The sequence below is a fragment of the Coptis chinensis genome, chromosome 8 (genome assembly GCF_015680905.1).
Source record: "Coptis chinensis isolate HL-2020 chromosome 8, ASM1568090v1, whole genome shotgun sequence".
Lineage (NCBI taxonomy): Eukaryota > Viridiplantae > Streptophyta > Magnoliopsida > Ranunculales > Ranunculaceae > Coptis > Coptis chinensis.
Genome location: NC_141463.1, coordinates 13,486,397 through 13,511,109, shown reverse-complemented (window position 1 = coordinate 13,511,109; position 24,713 = coordinate 13,486,397). Strand labels below are relative to the sequence as shown.

Sequence of the window (24,713 nt, the reverse complement as noted above, 5' to 3'; positions counted from 1 at the left end):
GGCATGCATGCATTATCGATAAACCACATATTGTAAAATCGAAAGGGTTTTTTCATGTGTGGTTCTATTTTCCTCCTTTTTACTCTGAGATTTATCATAATAGATGATGATCCGAGCTAGCATTAACCACATTGTGCACATGCATGTTAGGAAAAAGGACCACCCGTGCATCAAGAGCCGTGAGCTCTATCAAGTCTCTCTAGATATGATTGTTGGGGGGCTCTATTATTGCTCCAAGTATACATAGGTCCTTTAAATCCTAGGTCAATCAGCCCAAGGTCATTTATCAACCCATTGAACTCTACCATACTTGTTATTAAACATGCTTCTTCCCCTATTTTTTCATTTAGCGAGGTAATGGCATTGAAGTCCCCAAACGACACACCAAGGTCCTAGGATCGGGTTGCCACATCCCTAAGTTCACCCGCACCGATGTACATTGCATGCAAATGTGTTTCCCATATACAAAAGAGAAAACCAGGTTTCAAAGCAAAAAAAAAATTTAGTTTACCCGCCACTTGATTCCTAGTAGTTCCCAAGATTTCCGTGTCCACCCCTTCTTTCCATAGTACCGCAAGCCCCCACTTCACCAACCGGCTGGAACACAAAACAACCCCTATACTTGACCATTCTACTAATACCTTTCATCTTATCTACACCAACCTTTGTTTCGCATGCATATATGATATCGGGATCAAACTTCCCTATTAAGTCCTTTTTAGATTCTGAATTGCCGCGAGGAACCTATTTCTCGACAATTCCAGCTTGTATCATGGTCGGCGAGGCCATGTTATTAGGACGGTACCCTTGAACCCCGGAGGAGAGAACATACCCCCACTGTTTCCAGACTCAGCCCTACCACTCCCATATCTACCACCTGTGCTACAACTCCCCTCCTTACCATTTGGCTGCCTTGAACTTTCCCCATTATACTGTTGATTACTCTTAACAGATCTCTTGTGTACCACTGAGGAATCATCAACCGCTAAAGGCTTTGGCTGTGGAATCATCACCTTCGAGATGCTTTCCTCTGATATATACCCATCTCCTTCCATACTGCCTTGCGCAAGATCCCCAGGCACATTTCCAATAGATACTTCCTCTGGCCTTTCCTCATTTCCAACCTCTATATCATTATAGTCTTCCCCCCATTCTGTAAATGCATCTGAAGGGATCTGATCTTCTGGAATTGAATGTCCCGAGAAGTCAGATGGGTTAGTTGAGTCCAGAGATCTTCCCGAGTTAGATGGCTCAGTTGAGACCATAGAATCACTTGAGATGCTAATCACTGGGGCTTCTTCTGGGATGAGTAAGTGTCCTAGCCCTCTGGCCCTTAGCTCATCTTCTTCTCTTTTTGCTCGTTTCGATTCTCTTGTTATCTTCCTCAGACAATACTCTGTCCATTCTTTATCATCCATTTCTGCCTTACTTCCAGATCTAGAGCAATTTTTTCTTTTTTTCCCTACTTCATCCTCTCTTTCTAACTCTTTTCTTTGTTTGGGTGCTCCTTGACGCCTTCCTCGAGACACCACCATCTTAAATCCCCTTCCACGTGTAGGTAAACCAGAGAATTTGAAAAAAGGTGGAGCTTTTCCAGCTGTTGGAGTGGATTGATATAACTCATCTGTTGGTCTCTTCTCGCTTGGTATGATTGTATTGGAGACTGGTAAGCTAGGTAGCGGCAAAGTCTGCTCATTTCTAGCTCTATTCTCTGTTTCCAAGGAGTCCTCTCTCAGAGCTAGAGGATCTAGGTCTCTCATGTTATTGTCTTCCAGATATGCCAATCCAACCCCTTGGGCCTTATCCAATCCATCCTCCTCAGACTTTTTCCTATTGTCCGGATCCATCTCCCCTGAGGCCGTAACCCGCATAATTAAGGCTCGTTCTTCCGCTCCATCCCTTGTCCCGACCCACACCGCTTTTGGGCTTGGGCTCCTTTCCTTTCGGACTTTTGGGCTGGGCTTCGCATATCGATCCTTTGGGCTTGTTTCGATTCTTCCATCATCCGGATTTCTGCATTTTGGCCTGGCATGTCTGCTTCCCCAACGGCTACTGACTCTGCCTTCCCCATTCCTGAGTCTACCATTCTGACTTCTGTCCAAACAGACGGTTGCTCCTCTACCTCCTCTGTCCTAGTCAGCACCCCAGCCCCCTCCTTGGCTGCTCTTGGCGGTGTAGCAGGGATCCCCGTCCCTTGCCATGAACGTCTACCCAGTGAGCCCCTGTCCTTAGCTAGTATCTGATCAGCTCGAGGCTTTTTTGGCGTCCCCGAAATGGTAATAATTGCCGGAGAAGAAGCTGCTACTTCATTAAAGAATACATTGGCCCGTTGGAGGAAGGAGAAATTATTTTTGATATCCCTAGGAGATCCCCCCTTCTCATCTCTACACGGGAGTTTCTCTTAGGTTGCAATAGTACAAATCATGCCCTATGCATGCAGAAATAGCAAAACATGTCCAGCTTTTTCATACTTGAACGCCATCGAATAATTTCCCCACTCCGCATAAATCTATTCCCTTAAGTAAGCGTTCCTTGATGTCCATCCTCACTCTTACCCCGCCTTTGGGTTTTAAACTCCAATGAACATCCAAAGATCAACTCCCTTCACTTTGCCTAGATTCAGCCCAATGGTTTTGATATTCTCTTCGTTTATCCGATCTCTTGGAAGTCCATATATCTGGATCCAGAAGTCCACTTTGTCAAACTTCCGATCATCTTCCAGGAGGTCTACATATTTTCCTTTCTTGATGGACAGGATGAAACCTTGTATCAACCAAGGCCCATTCTGTCTAACATAGTTGTATTCATCTCCATTTTCAAACACCATCTTGTACATTCCTCTTGCAATCATCTCTATACTTGTCTGACCTTTTGTTTGCCAATTTCTATGTACCTCCTCCGCAAAGACTTGCAGAGGAATGTGTTTACCCCCAAACAACTTCCCTATCAGGGTCGTGTGCTCTTTTGGGTCTACCTCTGAGTTCTTGCATCCTATCGCAACCACGTTTTTTTCCTTTGAGCAGAACAGATTTTTCATATCAGCTTGGAGTTTTTCTATTTTTTGTTTTGTGTTTTCCTGATTTTCCTCTTCATTTTCCTTCATCCCATCACCTTGTATCACTTCCATCTCCTACCACCCCAGACTCCCAGGAACCCAAAGCAGAATGATTGTCAGGGAGAGCAGTGTTCAAGAAGTTGAAAGACAGAGCAGGAAGAGAAGAAAAGACAAGACAGAAAGATAGAGAAAAAAATATGCACCAAGGGAACCTAAGAACTAAAAACAATATCAGTGGGATTTTCTACCTAGCTACTTTATCTTACACATTCAAAATACAAAAAGAAAAGAGGGGGAAAAGAGAGTAAGAAAATCAGATAGAGAGAAAACTACTTTCAGCCGCAGAAGAGCCTCTGTGTCTGTAGGAACTATCAGGCATAAAAGGCTAGTGTATATAAAGGAGCTTATACTTAAGTATTGACATGGGTGGGGTATATGTATATTTACGGCACAACTAATTTTAAAGACGCCTTCTGCCATTTCAATTTGTTATCGGCATATTGTTAGCATGGCATTTCACCTGGGTGTGGTATATGTTGAGGACTTGTAGTGGCCTATGTTGGTATGCATGTTAATAATATATTTATCTACAAATAAGAACAGTATTACATTAATTCGTTTTATTTACATGTTTTTCGTTTGGTGTTCAATACTTGATCTATTTACATGCTTTTGATTGTTGTGTTATAGCGGTCGGAACTTGATCAATTTGATCGGTGTGGTAATATTGATTCAAAATATATAATTATGACACTTCTCAGGTTAATAATTTTTGGGTATGACTATATTTAAGGTTGAAATATTTGATTGCTTGAAAGAGATGACAATAGTAGTATTATTACAGTTTTATTTACGTTAAATGATATTTAAGTTCTTGCTTAGTTTTGATTAATGCGCAAAGTGAGTAATTTAAATATTATTTCCTTTTCATATTTTAATGGTTGGTTTTTGTCTTCTACCTGGTTCATATGAGTGGTTATAAGAACTAGGAAGAAACAAATAAACAGTAGGGTATTTGAGAAAAATATGAACTGAAAAAACTGCACTACGCAGTCAGAAGTTTCTTACTAGATGGAGGTCGAATCATTAATGGATTGACCTCAAATTTAATCTGAAATTGTATAAGACTATGTAGTCTACCATACTCAAATCAAAAACAGATCCAACGGTTGGATTGTTGTCTAGGCTTTCGATAGTGTGGTTAGTCGTAGTAGAAACTACGCCAGAAAAATTGCACTTCGCAGTCATAAGTTTAAGGGTAGATGAAGGTTACTCAGTATTGGTTTTTCTCAAATTTTATCTGTATCTTTGATAACACACATTAGGTGTGTACTTTAAAATTCTAGAGAGATCCAATGGTGGGTTGTCAGCCGATGTACAGATTAACAAAGTTGTTACTAGATTAACAAAATTGTTAGTATTAGCTAAAATTTAAAATGGATATGGTTAGGTGTTTAATTTGGGTATTGGGATGATGACATTATATGGTTAGTGTTTATACTTTTTGATGTAGGAGTGGCGAAACATTAGCTCTCAAACAATCTAAAAGAATCAATCTCTAACCGAGAATCGATAAAAGTCGATCATTAACCAAAAGTCGATCAAATAAATTGAATAAACAAGAAGTCCTCTCAAAACCCTACACTTAGCCTTATATAGGCGATCTAAAATACACCCGAAAATATCGACCAAAACAAGGGCCCAAAACTACCGAAGGAAATAAACTCGTCATAAGATAACCCATAGGGCGTGCACCCTTTCATGGAGAACAAACCAAGGGCGTGCGCCCCTTTATTTCCTATCATTCTCCCCGTCTTGGAGGACATTCGTCCTCGAATGTTATTAGCGCAAAGACAGAAGATGAACAACAAAATAGACAAAAGTCGTCCTCGAACTTTGCCACGATACTGACTAACTTGCATAGTTTTATGAAAAGAACTCGTTGTCACAACGTGCACAGACAAATATCTTCTGAAAAGAAAGCATAGATTCTTCGCCAATAATAAATCTGTAAAGACGTCAAGGAACGGATCTGCGAAACTTTCAAACAAACGCACCAAACCAACACAACCAGATTTTTCCTCCAAGTTAGACAAACTCAGATCCACAAAACACAAATTAAAACAGATAATTCTTCATCGTCAGGATAAACATCATAAACTGGTGGTAAATCCCAATCGATAAACTCCTTTTGATTACCAACTGAATAATACATCCCCTCGTCAACAGACTTCGCATCAAACATAAGGGTTAAATCCTAATCAACAAAACTTAATTTTTTCTCAACTTCAAAAATAAAAATTGAATTTTTTTCAACCACATCAACAAAGTTCAAAGTTTTAGAACTTTTTACCTTCAATGCATCTTCCACTGCTTGTGCCTGACGCTCATAAGATTGGTCAAGTTGCCGAGTAAAGGCAGCGACCGGGTGGGTTAGCGATGCTACCTACCTAGAAGTTTCGCGCACGATTTATCATACATATCCAGTTCGTAGCTAAATCTGATACCAACTGATGTAGGATGTAGCAAAGCGTTAGCTCTCAAACAATCTAAAATAATCTATCTCTAACTGAGAATCGATAAATGTCGATCTTTAACCAAGAGTCGATCAAATTTGAATAAACAAGAAATCCTCTCAAAACCCTACACTTAGCCTTATATAGGCGATCTAAAATACACCCGAAAATATGGACCAAAACAAGGGCCCAAAACTAACGAAGGAAATAAACTCGTCATAAGATAACTCATAGGGAGTGCGCCCCTTCATGGAGAACAAACCAAGGGCGTGCACCCCTTTATTCCCTATCACTTTTGTTATATTCTCACTTTTGTGGAAAGAAAATATATCTATATGTTTTATTTTATCATAAATGTTAAGATACATGGAGAATTGGTTATGGGTAATTATTGAATTTTGTTGGTGTATCTTGGAAATTTATTGTATTTGTGATCAATGATATCTGGAATTTGATGGTGCTATTATGGAGTGTTGCTCCCTGTTGGGAATACATTTTAATTGATGAGGCATCCAATTAATACATTGCTCATGATTGAAAATATTGATATATATAATTTATATGGTTGATATTGAGGTAAGTTGAATGGCAATTGTGTTTGGTATGTTTCGTAGTTATTCATCTATTGCTTGAGAAGATGATTTCATTGTGAAAGAATTACATTAATGAGAACTCTTGGGGTGTTAAAACGTGTTGTAAAAAGTCTTGTGAAAATTTAATGTGTCACCCACATCTTTAGATCTCTCCACACCTCTTTGTTGAAAAGCAGAAAAAGAAAATAAATATTTATGACTAATGATGTCATGTGAAAAGTTGCCCTAAAGAGGAACTAAGGTATTCGTTTTGCATGTTGGTTGTATTCATTAAGTGTACGTACGGGAATGTAAGTCTGGATTCCTTTAATGTACGGGAATGACCTGTTATTTTTTTATGCCCAAAAGAGGCTTTATTTATGCGTATTGAAAGCCTAAAGATGGTTGTGACTCACAAGTTAAGAGTTTATAAGATGGAAATATATTTCCTAGAGGTGATATCCCCACTTGGGACATATGTCTTGTAGTGGTACTCGGTGTGAGAGAGGCACACGGGTATGTGTGATTTGGCAAATATGTGAAGTAGTGCAAATCGTGGAGTAGGAACGGAAGGTTGGGTTGTGTCTATTAATAAATGAGTTAACTAGTATTACCCCCCTGAAAGACCTAATTAGGATTTTCCCCTACTAGATGGGAAATTAGGGTCTCCCCCCTAAACACACGGTCAACTTGGATTGACCGTTAACTTTCAAGTCAAGTAACTGAAAATGACACAACTGCCCTCATTGTTTTTCAAGAAGAAAATGTTCAATTTTTACTTAGGTGGGGGCGGTTGTGTCATTTTAAGTTATTTGACCTAAAAGTTAACAATCAAACCAATTAGGTCATCTAGTGGGGGAGTAATACTAGTTAACTCAAGAATACCCAAAATAAAATATTAATTTTACGTATGATGGAGTAATTGTATATGAATGTATTATGTATTATGATGTACATGATTTCTTACAAAGAAATGTTTATGTAGTTTGTGTGAATTGATACTCACAAGGGATAAATAATGTACTACCTGGTTGTGATATTTTCTCGTTCTCATAAGTAGACGAGTGGTTTTTAAGTAAAATATTGGTTTTATGTATGAGCGAATTGTTGGATATGATTGGTTGTGTATTATGATATATATGATGCATAGGATTTCTTACGAAAGAATGTGAATGTGGTTAGCATGATATGATGGATGTGGTGGTGTGACATGAATGTTAATATTAGCGATATATTATGTCAGATTATGTATACCCATGATGGTTGCAGTGAGAGTGAAATAGATGTATACTTTAAGGGATTATATTTGGAAAATTTAACATTGTTTTGCAGGATGGTAAGACTTATTAACTTTTTATGCAGAGATGTTGTCCTACCCTGACAAGACATGATAGGTTAAAGATAAAATATAATTTGTTTGTTTACTAGTTTGAAATTATGTATAGTGAGCTTGCTTGGAAGAAACTACACGTTGTTTTGAAAAACATAACTATCTTGTCTTCCAAGTTGAAATAGTTGATGACATTATATTTATTTATTTGAAAGATAGAATTGGTTAGTATACTTTATTTTAGTCTTACTCATACCAGTAAATTCAATTCAATTTGCTGACCCATGTTTACTTTGTTTTGCAACGTGCGTGAGTGTGTTTTTGGAAACATAGATGGTAGTAGGGATGTCCAAACGGGTACCCGACCTGGCCCGAACACGATTTTTCGGGTTTTGAACGGGTATTGGGTTACCCGGGACCGGCCCTGTTCTTTGCGGGTCGGGTTCGGGTTCGGGTTCGGGTATTTGTTGGATACATGTGACCAAACCCTACCCTAACCCTATATTTCGGGCACCCGTCGGGCTCAGGTTTGGGTTTTGGGTATGATCAAACCCGGAATATATGAAATAAAAGTATATTAGATCTCTTCATCAGGAACGCACTACACTATATCGGTTGATTTGTAACGGATATGCATCCGTCACTAAAAATATTAGTAACGGTTATCTTGCGTTAACACAAAAGCGTGACAATTAACAGTAACGGATATTAGTCACGTTTGTTAACCGTTATTGAATTTAGTCACGAATAATATACGTTACTAAAATTAATTTCAGTGACATGTAAAAACCGTTACAATTTATTACTAACGTTTATTAATTTTGCACAATATTTGTTTGCAACTGATAATGTGTTGGTATTTTCCCTTTATGACATGTTAAAACCGTTACTAATTTTCCATTCCTAACAGTTCTATATCCGTTACTAATTATTTCTCATTTATTAAAAAAAATGTTTTTCTGGCCCTTTTATATGCGAGGTCACCTCCAACCTGTACCTGCACCTACACCCTTTTTAGTCTACAATGTATCAATTAAACTCTTCCATTCATCGATCTACCTCTTAACAGTAACATGCCTTATACTCTTTAACCAAACTCAAGGTCCAAACAAGTTGGCTATGTACAAGAATAGTTTATCTAAAAACAAGATATCTCTGGCGTCACGTCTGAGTCGGCTATATACAAAAATAGCTGTTCATCCAAGTCCCCACTGCTCCACTACATTTACTAGAACCAAAAACTAGTCACAGTTAAAGAACAAAATTACTTGAATTAGTATAGCCGATCATGGCTCAAGACACCATATTGTTTTAATCAACAGGCAGTGTGGTTTTAACTGTTGTATATCACCCTCAAATGCATTACACACATGGGACGAGAAACAATCTTACCAACTGTATCTAAACTGACCAAGGTAAACTATAGATCAGGATAATGGTTACTTGTTAATTGTTACTATTCATTGAGATCTTCAACTGTTTCAAGAGATGCATGCATCAATCCCTCAGTGGGTCGTCAACAACCACCATTCCAGGATCAAAGACTCAAAGTACAGCTATATTCAACTATATATATATTAAATCACCTAAGAACTATGTATTCACAGCCAATTCTGACAAACAAGCATCCAATGTGTGATTATAAGGATTTAAAAATTCCAAAATTTCCTCATTGCAATTAACGGACATAAATATTTCTATGCGAGTAACCGTGACAACAGAGCTTCAGAGTAAGAGAAAGGAAAAAAGATAAAACCTCGCCAAGTGACTAAAATTACTCCGTACCAAGGTAAATGCATTGGAATGAAGAAGAGTTGCGTAATAAAATGCTTTGCGTGCTCATGCATAATAATCTAGATCGTTATCTTCTTCAACATCTACTTCATCAGATCCACCCAGGATAGACAGGAATATAACAACAGCAACCAATTGTGTGACCAGGAAGTATTTGGCTCTTCGTCTAAAGGCTTTCTCTTCCTCTGTCTTCACCTTCTTAGGTTTGGGTTTGGGATTCGACCCTAAGAAAAACAAATATCTGGGTGAATATACATATTCTAATATCTAATGAAATTGATGAACTCAGAAATGCACAACTACTGAAAGATAAAATGAAAATGAAAAGAGTTTAAAGCAACCAAGGAAAGCTATTACTGTCAATAATCAAGAATCAAAACTTACTCCAACTAGATGGGGTTCTTCTTGGGGTCGACGAAGATGAAGGCTCAAAAGGAGGCTGTGACACAGATGAAGATGACGAGCCCATTTCTGAGAACTCCATCTTAAGATTTTTAGAGTACCTCACGAGATTGCTATGCTTCAAGGGTTTGCTTCTCAGTACAGAGGTATCCTATAAGCACGCAAATAATGAAAATTAAGAACATTAGACGTGATTCAAATGCTTGAAAGTTTTAACGTGCTTATTACTACTTCCTTTTAAAAGACTACAGTTAGAAAAAACCAAGTGCAGGAATCAAACTTGACTCACAAACTCATAAATGGCAATATAGATTAAAATAATCAATGCCCACCACTAACTACTACGATAGTGGTCTTCCATGCTCCAAGTACTAGAATGCATACATTTATTATTCATCCAAAAAGAAATGAGACAAAACTATGATCTAGGAGAAAGTCTATTACATCAAAACGTGGTAGGTGGAAACTGGAAAGCATCTAGTAAGTGTGTTAATAATCCAATCTTTATTATTGTAGAAAGATTTTAGCGAACTATCAACAGTACCAGTGAGTTCAAATTACTTAGTAAAGACAAACATGGACTATAATGTTACAGACTTGAGCTGACATAACCAAACTAAACTAACAAAGTTTGTTTCATCCCTTTTAAATATTAACAGGCTTATAAGTTATGTTTCTGGTAATATTCCTGCATATAATGTTTTTCCACCTAGAAACAAATCTAAATCCAAATTTACATGTATATTAAACCCACAAGCAAACATTCAAACTCACAGGCAATGCATGTAGTGTGAAAAGGGTATGACCAAGGAAAACTGCATCCAAACTAGTTGGGCGAAGTCAGCCACACAATTAATACTAACATTTGTTTTACTCAACTGAACCAGACAGTCACACAAAAATCCACAAAAGCATCTCATACTTGTTTTCCACAAAAAACTTTTGTTCTCCTAACATTGTTGATAGAGCTTCATAAGCCATGGTTGCCCTCATATAAATCTGTCCAAGGTAAAGTATCATCTCTTAATTAGAAGAGCCCTTGAACAGTTGAACAAAATCACATATTATCATAGCAATAAACAGGAAACATGTAAGATAAGACACACACACTCACACGAGAAACAAAAAAGGTAAAGAAGCACAAATGCAAAAGAAAATTGGTCAAATGTATCGCAGAAAAAGCAGTGAAAATACCTTGTCTTCTCTTCGTTCAGCATTAAGTTTTGTTATCCCAAGCACCTGCTTCGCTCGAAGTGTTTGTTTGAAATGGAAAATCTTTCCAATTGGCCACAGAAGATCAGAAAAGTATATTTTATCTACAGCACTTCCATCAGATCCCACCCAGAGTTCATATAGTACAGCATCTCCAAGCCACGAAGTGATCATTGCCTTCGTTGACAACCATTCTGGCATAGTTTGACTAGGACCTCCAAAGTCGAGATCAACAATACCATCCTCTTTTAAACTTTCGATAACCCCACCCTTTTCATTGTTGTAGGCCACATAAGCTCCACTCTCAACATAAGGTATTTGATCTAACAAGATCAATCATAGCCAACGTTTGAAATGCAAGTAATCCTGGGAGGAATAGTACTTAATTTAAAAAAAACAGGTAAAAATGGAAAGCCAGAATCGTATAGCATTAAAAACCTCTCTTATTTTTCTATTTCTTCTTCTTTCGTAATTGCTTTGATTTTTCATTCATCGAGAGAAGAGTAACAAAATTAATCTTTCAATTTAGCTTTCTAATTCCTTATTCCTACTTTCAAATCAGTAAGTCATTATTTGTCATTACCTTATTGTTCAGATGAAGACAGACCCAACTCTAAAGTATAACCATTCCTTGTGTTGTTCCGCCTACCTGCCTCTCAAAGAATCCCTTTCCTTGTATTAGCATCGTACCTTGCAAACCAGAAAATACTTCTAATATGTTAACATAAGCTATCCAATCCATGCTCTAGTTCAATTAACTATGTAAGAGTGGCCAGTAAGAATCCAAAAACTTAATAGCACAACTAAACCAACCACCTTCAATAACTTTAGACTAAGACAAATTAATTAGAGAAAATAAAATTAAGAAAGCAATAATATATGGAAAAGGTAAGTGGCATCCCTTTCCTCCAGTTCTCCTCTTTTGTTTCCTTGAGCAAGCTTTCCTGTTCTAACATTAAATTTCCAGCACACATGGTTTAATAGAACGAAGGCACCACCTAGCATCCAATCATCAACCTACCATAAAGACTAACCCCAAAATCAGTGATGTGTCCTCCCCCATATTCTTGATGTTCCCAAAAAATTCCCAACATGAAGTCCAGCTCCTGTTTTTAGTTAAGTTGGTGTTGTCCAACATGGCTTGATACTTGTCACTTAAAGTATTAGTCATCATATGTTAAAACAACAGAAAGCTAATTAATCATCAACACCACTTATCTATATGTAGAATTAATAAACCTTGATAAAATATTCTCAAGCTCTTGTACTAAGTAAAACAATACCTCGGGATTTAGTGGTCCTATCTATAAAGTGTAAAGCTATAATGTGCTCACTAAGCTTAGGCACCACCAAATTTATACTCAAATTTTATGCTCACTAACCATTGTTTGTAATTATTAATTTTCAAAAACAGTAAAAGCATAAAAACTAAAGCCCTTAAGGAACTTTCATCAAATAGACTGTGAGCATATGAAACAACCAAGACCAAAGAATCAAATCTGAAAAAAATAAAATCTTAATAAATCAAAGTAGTGTGATCATGTGATGTACATGTATATGGGGTCAAATAACTAAGCAAAGCATATATTAAAACCCTCACCCATTTTTTATCAAACGTACCAGGGCCCAACTTAGTGTACTACATTTAGTTGACCATTACTATTTGACCAAATAAAATCAATGTGAATAAATTTGCTAACTAGTTGCATCAAATATCAATACCGGAAATATTACATCTAACCACAATTAAATTAAGCGAAATTGAGTCATAAATCAATGCATACATAGAATTAGTCTATGAAACACACATTGCCACTTAAGAGCAAGTTGCAAATTTTGTATATCAATACCTTGTCCAGCAGAATATTCTTTGATCATAAAGAGATAAGCTCCAACGTCTAAATCAACTCCTATATAGCATATACATGTCACTTAACATGAATAGTTGATTGTAAATGTCTTAGTGATGGAGAACGCATAAGATGATGCATGATTATGTTATATATAGGATAGAAACAAATAAACCATGACTCCCTAATAAGGGGTTCTTGACATATGGTTGCAGCAGTTTATGTTATACGCACCCTAATAATAGAAATGTGCTGAAAAGATCAACTGGGATGTGGAAATGAGGAAATCAGTGTCATACTTCAAAAGGTTATTGTTAGAATTTCTTTCTGCACAAAGTGACCCGTAAGTGCCAAGAAACATAGACTGGTAGACCAGTAAACCCATATAGTAATAACTCACCTCCTCATACGACGTAAAAGGAAGTCCAAAATCAAATATTGGGTGACCTGCAATGTAATCAAACAGTCCCTTCCTTTGCATTGTTGGAGACCTTGCACCACTCTTGACTGGGTAATAAAATTCTTAACGAAAGGATTTCCTGTCTCGATAATGGGCACACTCAATCTGTACTTTGATAGCAACAACAAGACACTCAACATGGAGCTGTCAGCTGCAACAGGAAGAAAAGGAGCCCATCTGAAGGACTTTATTATTTGCTTGACCTAAAATACAAGGACATATTTATTACAAAAATATAGGAAGAGGCCATACAAATCGCAATATGGAATATAAAATGCAACTAAACAACACTGCAACACATAAAAACAATGGTACACCAAAATACTAAAGGAATATATAGTGAGGAAAGGCTAGACGTACAAAAGAATGTTTTCTTTTCTTTCTTTTTCTTTTCAAAAGATTTACAGAGCATCCCTAAAACTAACATTACAGGTTTCATTTTCATAAACAATTTTGAATCTAGGTCCAAGGTACTCATAATAATCTATGCAGGTGCGTAATTTTATAAAGTAGCAAGATCTCTACGTAAGACTCGAGTAAGCTTACCGTGGTAGACTTTAAAGGTTCTTCTTGAAGGATAACATTATAAAAATCCCTTCCTAAACTACTGGCAGCAGTTGGGCCATCTTTTCCAGTTCCTTTTTCTGCAGCTATACCACTAGCCACTGCTGCACCCACAACAAAGATAGCAATAAATCCAACAACCGCAATGGGACCCGATAGCACCCATCGCTAGTGCTCCAAGAGCACCGACCGCGACTGCACTGGTCCAAATTTTACTATTGCAGATCCCAGGCAGACAAAGCAATCGCAGCTAGTTTCTCGTGATTTGCCGTAACCCGAGAATGATAGCCGAGTAATCTATCATGCCTATATATCTTTCCCTCCAATCCGCAGTATTTCCTGCATTTGGATTCCTAACAGGAGCATACATGATGTTGGCTTCAGATAAAAAATTTACTGCCTTTGCCACAGATGTTTTGACGGAATCTGCCAGAATTTCTATTACTGAAAAACAGACTATACATTATGAAATCTAACCCAAAGAACCATTGAAACAAAGGAAATAGAACTCCACTGCTCTAACGAACCATTAAAAATAATTCCAGTTCCATAAAACATGACAACAGAATTATTTTCAACAAAATATATTAAACAAGCAAAGACACTTGTCGAAAGTAATATATATGGACACATAACATACATTGATCGACAATTGCATTTCAAATGCATGTTGTGTAAATTTAATGTAACTTATATGAACTATATAATAAAGTTAATAACCATATGATCGCCAACCATAAAAAGAACCAAAATTACCTTTTCCACTAGAAACTAAACATGAAAGGACCATATATGAAGCTATAAAGATACAATCTTTTACATAATAATTTAAAGTAATTCAACCAAACCCATAGCTAAAAGCCTAATGTCAAAAAAACGTTACACTAAAACACTACATTAGTTGTTACCTTTAGCAGATCAAGCACATATTAAGAAGCAACAACAACAATTAATGGCAACATGCACCTTCAAAAACTTAAAATACTGAACCCCAAATAATGAAATCGACAAAGAATAATCAAAATTAAGTAAATTGGTTCAAAACCAAAGTATTAAAACTCAAAAAAGACGAAAATTAGTACCGATGAACAAAGAAATGGAAAAGCTCTCATCTTGTCTGATATTTGAATTAGAATCTTCGGAAACAGAGATAAACTTGTTACTTAGAAATTAATATTTAACGACCAAAATTAAACATGTTCAGCAGATAAGGAAAACCACAACCACGACCAATAGTTACTTACCTCTGTTAAAGAGAACCTTTTGTTCAATAGATCGAACAATTATGCCTAAAATGAATCTTGAAACCCTAGCCATACAAAACCAAAACGAAAATCAAAACCCTAGCCACCCAAAACCAAAATCAAAATCAAAACCCTAGCCACTCAAAACCAAAATCAAAATTATAGACAATTTGTAGGAGGAGGAAGGAAGAAGAAGAGCAAGAAGAAGAGGAAGACTCATCGAGCGAGGAACAACCTTACGGTTTAGGGTTTTTCTCTTTTCCACATTTCGATGAGCGCGAGAGGTGAAAAACTCCCGCTTAAGTTTTCCTTTTTTTTCCAACCTGATTTTTCTTTTCTTTTTTCCATTTCACAATTTCTAACGCATACAGAAACATCACTAAATATCTCAAGAAATGTTAGAAAATAATTCAAGTATTTCAACAACGGTTGATAGTATTTCTAACGGATTTTAAATGTGAATAATTTGCTAACGGATAAATAAGTGTTACTAATAGAAAAACCCAAATGTTGCAAAATCACCCAAATGGTGTAGTGACGTCATTTTCAGCTATTAGATCTCAAGATCTCAAGAAAAACCTTTTTTTCATCTAATTAATCAAAAGCCATCTTTTTTTATTGGATTTGATCTGTTTAACTTTAACATTGTAAAGCCACCCAACAGTCATCAAAGATTCAAAGCGCACAGGATTACATTTTTTGAAAAGCAGAAGAAGACAAAAGTAGACCAAGCAGGACAAGCAATTCCAAGACAATAACTCAATAAGATTGATGGTTTTTTAGGAGTTTCGACTTCTTGTGGTGGTGTGAATCTGACCTGTTGATTTGACAATAAGATTGATGGCTTTTTGGGAGTTTCGGCTTCTTGTGGTGGTGTGAATCCGGCTGTTGATTTGCTTTCTTTCCTTGGTGACCACATTTAGAAAGAGATATTTGAGGAGGTGCTGCAAATTTTCTTAGTGAATGCAAACTTAGCAGCACCATCAAACCCACCAATCTCTTCATCAGGAACGTGTGATTGGGTTGTCTTGTCCTTGGGGAGTTGTTGGAGGGAAGAGGGAGAAAAGCAGTAAGGGTACGGTCAAAGGTAATTTGTCTTGAAGACCAAAAGTAAATAATAATGAGCAAAAGACCAAAAGTTTGTTGAAGATAAATAGATAATAAATGAAAATAGAGTTGTTGGGAATTATGGTCTGGTTCGGGTTCGAGTTTTGGTCGGACATTTTTACCCTCTATAACCGGGTTTTGGGTTCGGGTTCGGTCCGGATATGGTTTCGGGCTTTTTAACCTTTTTAACGGGTTTAGGGCCAAATTATCAGGTCGGGTTCGGGTCGGTCCGAGTTTAGATAGTGAGACCAAACCCGACCCTATGTATTTCGGTCTGGGTTCGGGTTCGGGTTTTGTCGGGCTCGGGCAGGGTTCGGTGCGGGTTTTTTTTTTCGGGTTTCGGGCTTCGGGCATAATGGACATCCCTAGATGGTAGTGTGTAGTGGATGAGGACGTTTGATTTGGATTCGATCTTGGAGTCTTTCTGGTTTTAAGTTTTTTGGAGTGTATAGTTTTGAATTGAGATAGATGTAATAAAGTTGGTAATTATTTTTGAATTCATGAATAAAAAGTTGTTCTTTTGGTTTTAATTTGATCTCGATCAGATTTTTACTGTCGTGTTTGATAATATGTTATTAGGTTTTCGTTTTACTCCTGGGTTTTCAGATGATTGAATAGGGTGACGATTGAAATATTTATATCTTGAATAATTTTCTATTTTAATTGTTTGGAAATTTGGGGTGCTACATGCTACCTCTCCTACTTCTTCGTCCCTTTATATTTCCTCAGTTTCTTTTATCGCCTTTTCTTCCTTCGTGTTTTCTCTTTCCTTTTCTTTTCTTAACATATCATTCTCTTCTTGCAGCCTAAGAGCCTCATAATTTCTGCTGTCGTTTCTTCTGGCTCTGTTACCTGTTCCTCTACCTCGTTCTCGTTCTCTCTCTCCACAGCTTCTTGAACCATTGTCGTCCTTGGTCTACCCACTCTCAGCTCCTTGTTACTATTGACATTTCTCTCTTCTTCTTGCTTATGTGGTTTCTAACCGCATGGTCATAGATAGTTCGTTCCTCACAGACGGCACCAAATGTATGACCCTAAAATGTGATGAGTAAGATCACTATTAGAACTGTAAATGATCAACGATGGACACCTTTTAGTTTGAACTAAGCTATAGATCTGGTCGTGACCAATAAGATTGACCAGCAACTTGCACACCTCTGCTGGATCTCATGGTCCTCAGATGTAGAAACCTTAAGTTTTCCTCTCCCTTCTTGAATGTCCTTCTTATTAAGCCCTTCCCCTCTTTTACACTGCCAACCTTTCCCTCATCTGAGGTCGTCCATCTTGCCTCTCATCAGAGGGTTCTCATTCTATCATGTGGTTGTTTGCACGCCATGTATATTAGGGTCTGGGCAGTTTAAGCGCCTATTAGTCAGTGATTAATATGTGACTAATAGTTATGCACTATTTGACCAATCTGATTTACTAAAAAAACCCAGGTCTGAGCGGAATTAAAAAATAGGGCAATTTAGGCTGATTAATAGGGCGATTTCTGATTAATCGCTTCTAAAAAAAGGACGCTTAATGGAGAAAACAAGTTTTTTTTGGTTGAAACATGATATCATATATAAAGTCGCAAACCCCAAAAAAAAAAAAAATAGAACCCAACATTCCCTAACACGATTAGAAAACCTATTATATCTTTTTGTTTGTCTTCAATTAAGAAAGAAGCTAAAAATTGGTGCACTTTTATGAATTTGTTTTGGTTTATGGTGTTATATGTGGCATGTGTTATCTAGGGGGAGGGAACAATTTTTATTGGGGATAATAACACTCGATTAGTTCCCAATTAATCCCTGGATATTTCCAATTACTAGGATTAATCGCTACGGATTAACGCTTAAACTGTACAGATTAGGGTTCTGCAGTCATGATTCCATGCAATCTGTTCCATCTTAGTTCAGTGCATTGGGCCAATGTACAAGTAGCCTCACAGGGCATGAATCATGCTACTACACCTTGATTCATGACAATCATGCAAGGATAATGATGATCGACGTCGCCATGAAAGCCCACAAATAACTAAGGTTAGCATTCGCATTTGTACAATGCCAATACTCTAGTCTCTAAATGAAGTTACACCTAGTAGGATTGTCACGTTATAAGCGAATTAGTCAATTAGCCAAAGCAGTTGGATCAGTTGTTGCTGGGAAAACTTACTGGGTTGTCTGATCCTGCATTGGATCGATCAACTTGAATACACACACTCATAAAACAGCAGTTCATTTGAATCTTCAGTGGTAATGGGGGCGATATTAGGAAGAGGGACAGCTGAAGAAGTTCGAAAATTGAGAAAATACCAGTTACTGTTCCAAGTGGTGGACGTCATGATTCCTGAAGAAGTGTCTTGGCTTATGGGTAATGAGCAATCAGGTATTGTTGCTCATCACTCCGCTTATTTTTTTTTGGGAACTTAAGCTGTGGGTAGGCTGACCGCTGACCTACGCCTGTTGGATGGATTCATGGATTTGATAGTCTTATCTGTTCTACAATAGTATTAAGCCTAACATCACCAGGGAGGCAGGGACGGATAAAAGTGACAAAACATACATATAACACTATTTGCAATATTTGACAAAGCTGCAAGACAATTTGCAGCCTTATTAGCTTCTCTAAACACATGGTGGAAAGATAGCTCCTATTTCAACACCATATCCAACTCTAACACCATTACAGAGCACCATAAGTCCATAAGAGTGGAGCAGTAGAATTTCTTTAGAGGATGGCTTCCAAACACAGTACATACTGTTGTATGCAGATAAAAGAAAACAATAGAAGACAAGGACAGAATAACAGGTAATAACCAAGGCGCGGATAAGGTTGTCCTTAAGGAAAGATGTTTAGGCAATTGATAATCCACTACCCACTAGACAAACAGCCCAAGCCCAAGCCCACGGTTCGGTTCGGGGCGGGCGGGCGCGCGCGTGTGTGGCTTTGGGTGAGTCCTCCCTCCTAACACAAAAGCCTTTGTACCCTAAGGGTACGCCCTTATGCTAGAGGATCACCTCATATACCTCACTTGCTAATGGTGGTTCACCAATGTGGGACTAAACAACATACAAGTGTTTTGAAATACACTTGGAGATTCCAACAATCCCCCACTATTTCAAAATACTAATAGTCCCCCACTATTTTGGAATAGGATATTACAAAAGAAATGGGTTAACGAAATGCCGAGAGAATCGAAAAACAATGCATAAGATAATCGGTGTTTTTCGGCTTGAACCACCATAGGGTAACATGTCTTATAATACGCGAAAGTGGTGGATTAAAAAAATCTTTGAACCAACATTTCCTTGTAGTAAAATAGAGGACATGCACCCACATTGCTCCTTCATTATATGCCCGTTCAGCGGTGTGTTTAAGCTTTTGGCCCTTTTGTTGCTGTGTTATGTGAATGCTCTAGAGTATTTGCTGAATACTCATAAGAACCGACCCAGTTCTACATTCACGTAGGTGGATATCCATCAAGTGTACATAGCGGTTAAAATACACTATCTCATAAAAATAATGGACTATGGATTCCATTAAGAGTAAAATAACTCATCCTTTTTCTCATTGCTATTCAAGTTATACAAAGTATACAATAATGCTATCTAGTCATAGGGTGGGGCGCCTCAAAAGAAAGACAATAGCATACCGAGCGGCGAGGTGACTTGTTTTTCCCTTTGAACCTACTTCATGGGATCTCCAATCACATAGGTGGGGTTGCCGCCGTCGATTAATAAGCCCTCTATCTAAGGCAAAAGTCCCATCCCCTCGACGATATCAACTACTTGTCTCCTGTTAAGTGGCTTTGTCGAGGAGGATCGGCCAAATTTAACTCGACTTCACATAATCTAGAGCCACAACTCCGCATTCCAAAGAAATGCTTTATAGACCGTAGTCTCGCATTTAATATGCCTCTTTTCCCATTATACAATTTGCTCTTTGCCTTTGCTATTCAAGGCCCCGACAAATCCAATGCATAGGTACAAATTGGAGGCGGTTTTGTACCAATAGGAAGATCCGCCAAGAGGTTTTCTAAGCCACTCACCCTTCGGACTTGCTTTATCTATCTAGCAATAAGCTCCTCGGACTCCATGGTTGAACGAGCTATCAAGGTCCGCTTAGAAGATTTCCAAGCGACCGCACCTCCACCTAGGGTGAAAATATAACCACTAGTGGACTTGATATCATGAGAATCGGATATCCGGTTTGCATCACAATAACCCTCTATCACGTGGAGTTTGTCTAAACTTTATGCCGTAATTCATTGTTCCTCTCAAGTACTTGGCTAGTCTCTCTAAGGCACTCCAATGTTCCCCTGCTAGGACAATGAGTGTATCTCGCTTAGCCTGCTAACAGCATAAGCAATGTCAGGTCTAGTGGAATTCATCAAGTACATGAGACTACCAATAATTTGGGCATATCTAGACTGAAGAACACCATGTTGAGCATTTTTCTGAAGTTCACTATTTGCCTCATAAGGTGTCGACCGCGGACTTACTATCATAAAAGTTAAACTTCTTCAAAAACTTCTCAACATAATGTTTGTTGTGAAAGCGTATAGCCATCACTGTTTCTGATGATTTTGATTCCAAGAATCACATCAGCTTCTCCCAAATCCTTCATTTCAAATTGAGAGGATAAAAACATCTTGGTGTTTCTCACAACATCAAGGCTAGGACTCATGATTAACATGTCATCCACATATAGACAGATAATCACATATGTATTCACATTAAAAGATTTAAAGTAAATACATTTATCAAAGATCATTTATGTGATATCCATTAGACATCATGACACTGTCAAACTTTTCATGCCATTGTTTTGGCTTTGTTTCAACCCATATAAAGACTTAACTAACTTGCATACCTTATGCTCATTCCCCGTACTATCGTGACCCTCAGTCGCATCATATATATTTCTTCATCAAGATCACCATTCAAAAATGCAGTTTTACATCCATTTGATGAATAAATAAATTATGAATAGCAGCTAGAGCCATTAGAACTCTTATAGAAGAAATCCTAGTTACAGGGGCATAAGTATCAAAATAGTCAATGCCTTTTTTCTGGGAGAATCCCTTGACTACAAGTCTAGCCTTGTATTTCTCAATGGAACCATCTAGTTTCAATTTCTTTTTGAAGATCCACTTGTAACGTATAGGTTTTGCCCCAGGAGGTAGATCAACTATCTCCCATGTGTGATTAACTATAATCGAATCTAGTTCTGAGTGTATAGCATCCTTCCAGAAAGGAGCATCTCGAGAACTGATTGCCTCATTATACGTCACAGGATCATCATCAAGAAGAAATGTGTAAAAGTCATCACCAAAATTGGTGGATTTTTCTCTCTTTTTACTCTTCCGAATTTCTTGTTTAGAAATTTCAGATCCGCTGATTGTTGTTCACTAGAGCTACCAACCTCTCAATGCCAATTTTCAAAGGAAACAAATTCTCAAAGAAATCAGCATTTTTACTCTCTATAATAGTGTTAGCATCGACAAGGTTATTATCGATTTTACTACTAAAAATCTATATGCGGACTATTATGAGCATAACCAATGAACATACAATCAACAGTTCTAGGTCCCAATTTTCTCTTTTTAGGTTCGCTCACAAGAACCTTTAGCAAGACACCCCCACATTTTTAAGTATGTCGGTTAGGTACATGACCTTTCCATAACTCATATGGTGTCTTATTCCCTGTTTTCTTGTTGGGTATCCTATTCTCACTACACCAAAACATTTGTGACGCTATTTTTGCGCCACAATTATTTTTTTGTGACGCCACTTTGGGCCAAAAATTTTACGCCTCAATTTGTGTCACTTTTTTTGTGACGACAGTATGCCACAAAATATTTGTGACGCCATTTTTGCGCCGAATTTGTGACACCGTGGTGTCACTTTTTTTTTGTGACGGCATTCTGGCCACAAAATATTTGTGACGGCTTGTTGGCCGCGATTATTTATGACAGCCCTTTGCAATTAGTGACGCCTCGACAAAGGCCACAAAATATCATTTAATTGAAAAAAATAACTTTCGCTTTTTATTGCCATCCCTGTTTTTCTTTTTTCTCCCCCTTAAATCACCTGGATAAATACAACCACAAAAACCCCAAACGCCAAAATTTGACAAAGCATGTATCACAAAATGAATAACACAAAAAATATATCAAAAAATCTACCAATATAATGTAATCACTCGACTACAACTCAAGATCACATATTAAGTATTCAAGTTCATCTATGAGCAAAAAGTAATAGAAAAAAATTCATCATACATTTGTTTTGTATTCTGCAAACTAGTGAACATAGAGCGCCAATTGGCTCGGTCAAGGAATTGTGGCTGATATTCTTATGCACAACAATCGAAAAAATGCTCCGAGGTTGACATAGGCACCCAAATGCTGCCAGCCAGTTCCTCTAGCAATACCTGCACATTACACAGGCCCCGTTAATTCAAAACTTTTTTGGAAAAAGAAAAGATGGTCAAGCACTAAACTCTAGGACTTGTATCTAACCTGAAAGAGTTCCTTGTAGCCTATTCATAATAACTTAGATACAAACTAAAAGAGCCATTGCTATGACATAATCTGCCACCTCCTCCTCATTATTGTACGTGTATACCATAATGCGTCGACTCAAGAAAAGAGACAGATAACAGCGTTGTACATATAATTCCCAAGCTTTTGGTATTGTTGCGCCACATAAGCTTGACTGCATAGTGTTGAGAGTGAACACTCAACATGGATGTGCAATATGATTAAGCTATTTGTCGGCTTACATGCTTACAATTAATGTGTAACACATACTAGTACCCCACCTACATGATTACTTTACATAATGATTAGAAAACCGATCAAATCATAAGACAAGTATTAACATAGAAGCATCTTATTCCAATTCAAAACCGTAATCTAGAAATCATAAGCTAAGACGAATATGAAGGTCAGATGCGAATAAGAGAACCCATATGCATGCTTATATAATATTGGATTTCTACTCGAGCTTAATATACTACCAATCACCTAAATTAGTGAAGAATTAGGGCAGAAATGCTTGCTTGATCAGAAGTTTATTAGGATAAACAAAACTTTGAGTCTGAGGATCTAAAGTATAGGGTATATCGAATACATTTAATAAAAAACTAGAATTCTACCTTAACATGCATCATAACTTTAACAAAATGAAATATATAAACCAACCCTTTAATAATTTATCACAATTAACAATTGTATAGAAGTAATATTTAAAAGATGTATAACCTCAATTATACTGAGATATGAAAAAGGACTTACGTGTATCACTTAGAACAATCAAACCATTCGCCATATTGACCCAACTAAGAGACAAAGGGACACAAAGCAATACAAGACAGATAGCAGCATTGTATGTATAATTCCCCAAGCTTTTCTGTAGTGTGTCTTTCCATAGGCTTCCACAAATATAGTGTGTCTAGTGCACCTTCCATGAAGAATTTCCACCTCATCTTCTATAGAGCTTGGCGACATATATTCAATTCAATTCCTTTTACAGAATGAAGCTAGTGTAACTACTTTAAGAAAAATTATTACACAAGAACATGTCATAAGCACATACTTACCTTGAGTAATTTTTTGAAGCAATTAGACTTACGTTGTATCCACCAAGTTAAGCCCATAAAATTGTTGCAGCCATGTGAGAGAACTTCGAAAGTGCATTCTTTCCTAGAATAAGAGTGCATTCTCAAAACCAAAATTAGGCTAATCTTAAACAAAATTTCTACTCAATAGTTATGTTTGCAGTACTTACCATTTTTTTGCTTAAGTTAACAAGAGCCAAAGCGTAGTATGTGGATATACTATCAAGACCAAGAAATGGCCCCATGTAATTCCAAATTAGTTGTATATTGATCGCAAAGTTGTTTAACTGAGCAAAAAAAATCCAAATTAAATGCAAGGCCAATTATCCTCAAAGTACACGATAAGATCCTATTGTGTGGAGAGCGTAGGGCAGGAATGGGTGCATCAAATTATAGTGACCCATTCAAAAGCCTGAAAACAAAAGAAGTATGTAACGTTGAACAGAAAAAGCAAACTTGAATAGGGGTACTAAAATTATCAAGCGAAACTAGAAAATCCAAGACAAGGGGAAACCTCACTAGATTTTGAGCCTTGTTATATCTTTAGTTGCACACATGTACATAAATGGACTATGCACGTACATAGGTGTACTCACCAAACTAGTAAGTCAAATAGCTTTAAAAGTAGTCTCTCCTTCCAGCTGCATAAGCATTAACCTAATCAACTAATGTACATCTAATGTGAAACTAATTACAATAAGGAATAATTAAAATGATAGAGAAATCAAGTTTCCATATCCTGCAAATACCAATTTTGTATATCAAACTTCCATTTTGGTTTAACTTTAAAGAAACTTGAATATACTGTTAGAGTAAAAAAAAATGCAATAAGAACATATCGTGACTTCATATAGTACATGAGAAACAAAAAATAGAAATTTCTCATCACAAAGTTGCTTGGTGTCCCAAGTTACTTGTGATTTAGTAGACAATAAAACCAACATTACCATAATCATTAGTAGTCCAACTTAAAATAATGTGGTTCAAGAACTACAA

The 24,713-nt window shown here is 37.2% G+C and overlaps 1 protein-coding gene and 1 long non-coding RNA gene across 7 annotated transcripts; both read right to left on the bottom strand.

The window, feature by feature from the left end:
* Positions 1-9,032: 9,032 nt before the first annotated feature.
* LOC147480058 (mitochondrial outer membrane import complex protein METAXIN-like) lies at positions 9,033-13,873 on the bottom strand. 6 transcript variants are annotated; one of them, XR_015205842.1, is made up of 7 exons: positions 13,738-13,873; positions 13,132-13,394; positions 11,465-11,571; positions 10,864-11,247; positions 10,549-10,668; positions 9,652-9,820; positions 9,033-9,491 (listed from the first exon to the last, which is right to left on the bottom strand). XR_015205842.1 is itself a non-coding variant. In XM_086580256.1 (6 exons), exons 4-6 carry the CDS (start codon positions 11,080-11,082, stop codon positions 9,313-9,315), a joined length of 567 nt encoding a protein of 188 aa, XP_086436382.1. In that variant the 5' UTR covers positions 11,083-11,247; positions 11,465-11,589; positions 13,132-13,394; positions 13,738-13,873; the 3' UTR covers positions 9,033-9,312. The 6 variants fall into 6 exon arrangements, 4 of the variants coding, with proteins under 4 accessions (XP_086436382.1, XP_086436381.1, XP_086436383.1 ...); XR_015205843.1 differs by having other exon boundaries at positions 10,592-10,668; XM_086580256.1 differs by lacking the exon at positions 10,549-10,668 and having other exon boundaries at positions 11,465-11,589.
* An 8,430-nt stretch (positions 13,874-22,303) lies between these two features.
* Positions 22,304-23,500, bottom strand: LOC147480057 (uncharacterized). Its single transcript, XR_015206259.1, has 3 exons — positions 23,395-23,500; positions 22,618-22,813; positions 22,304-22,529 (listed from the first exon to the last, which is right to left on the bottom strand). It is a non-coding gene; the product is annotated as an uncharacterized LOC147480057 (long non-coding RNA).
* Positions 23,501-24,713: the final 1,213 nt, after the last annotated feature.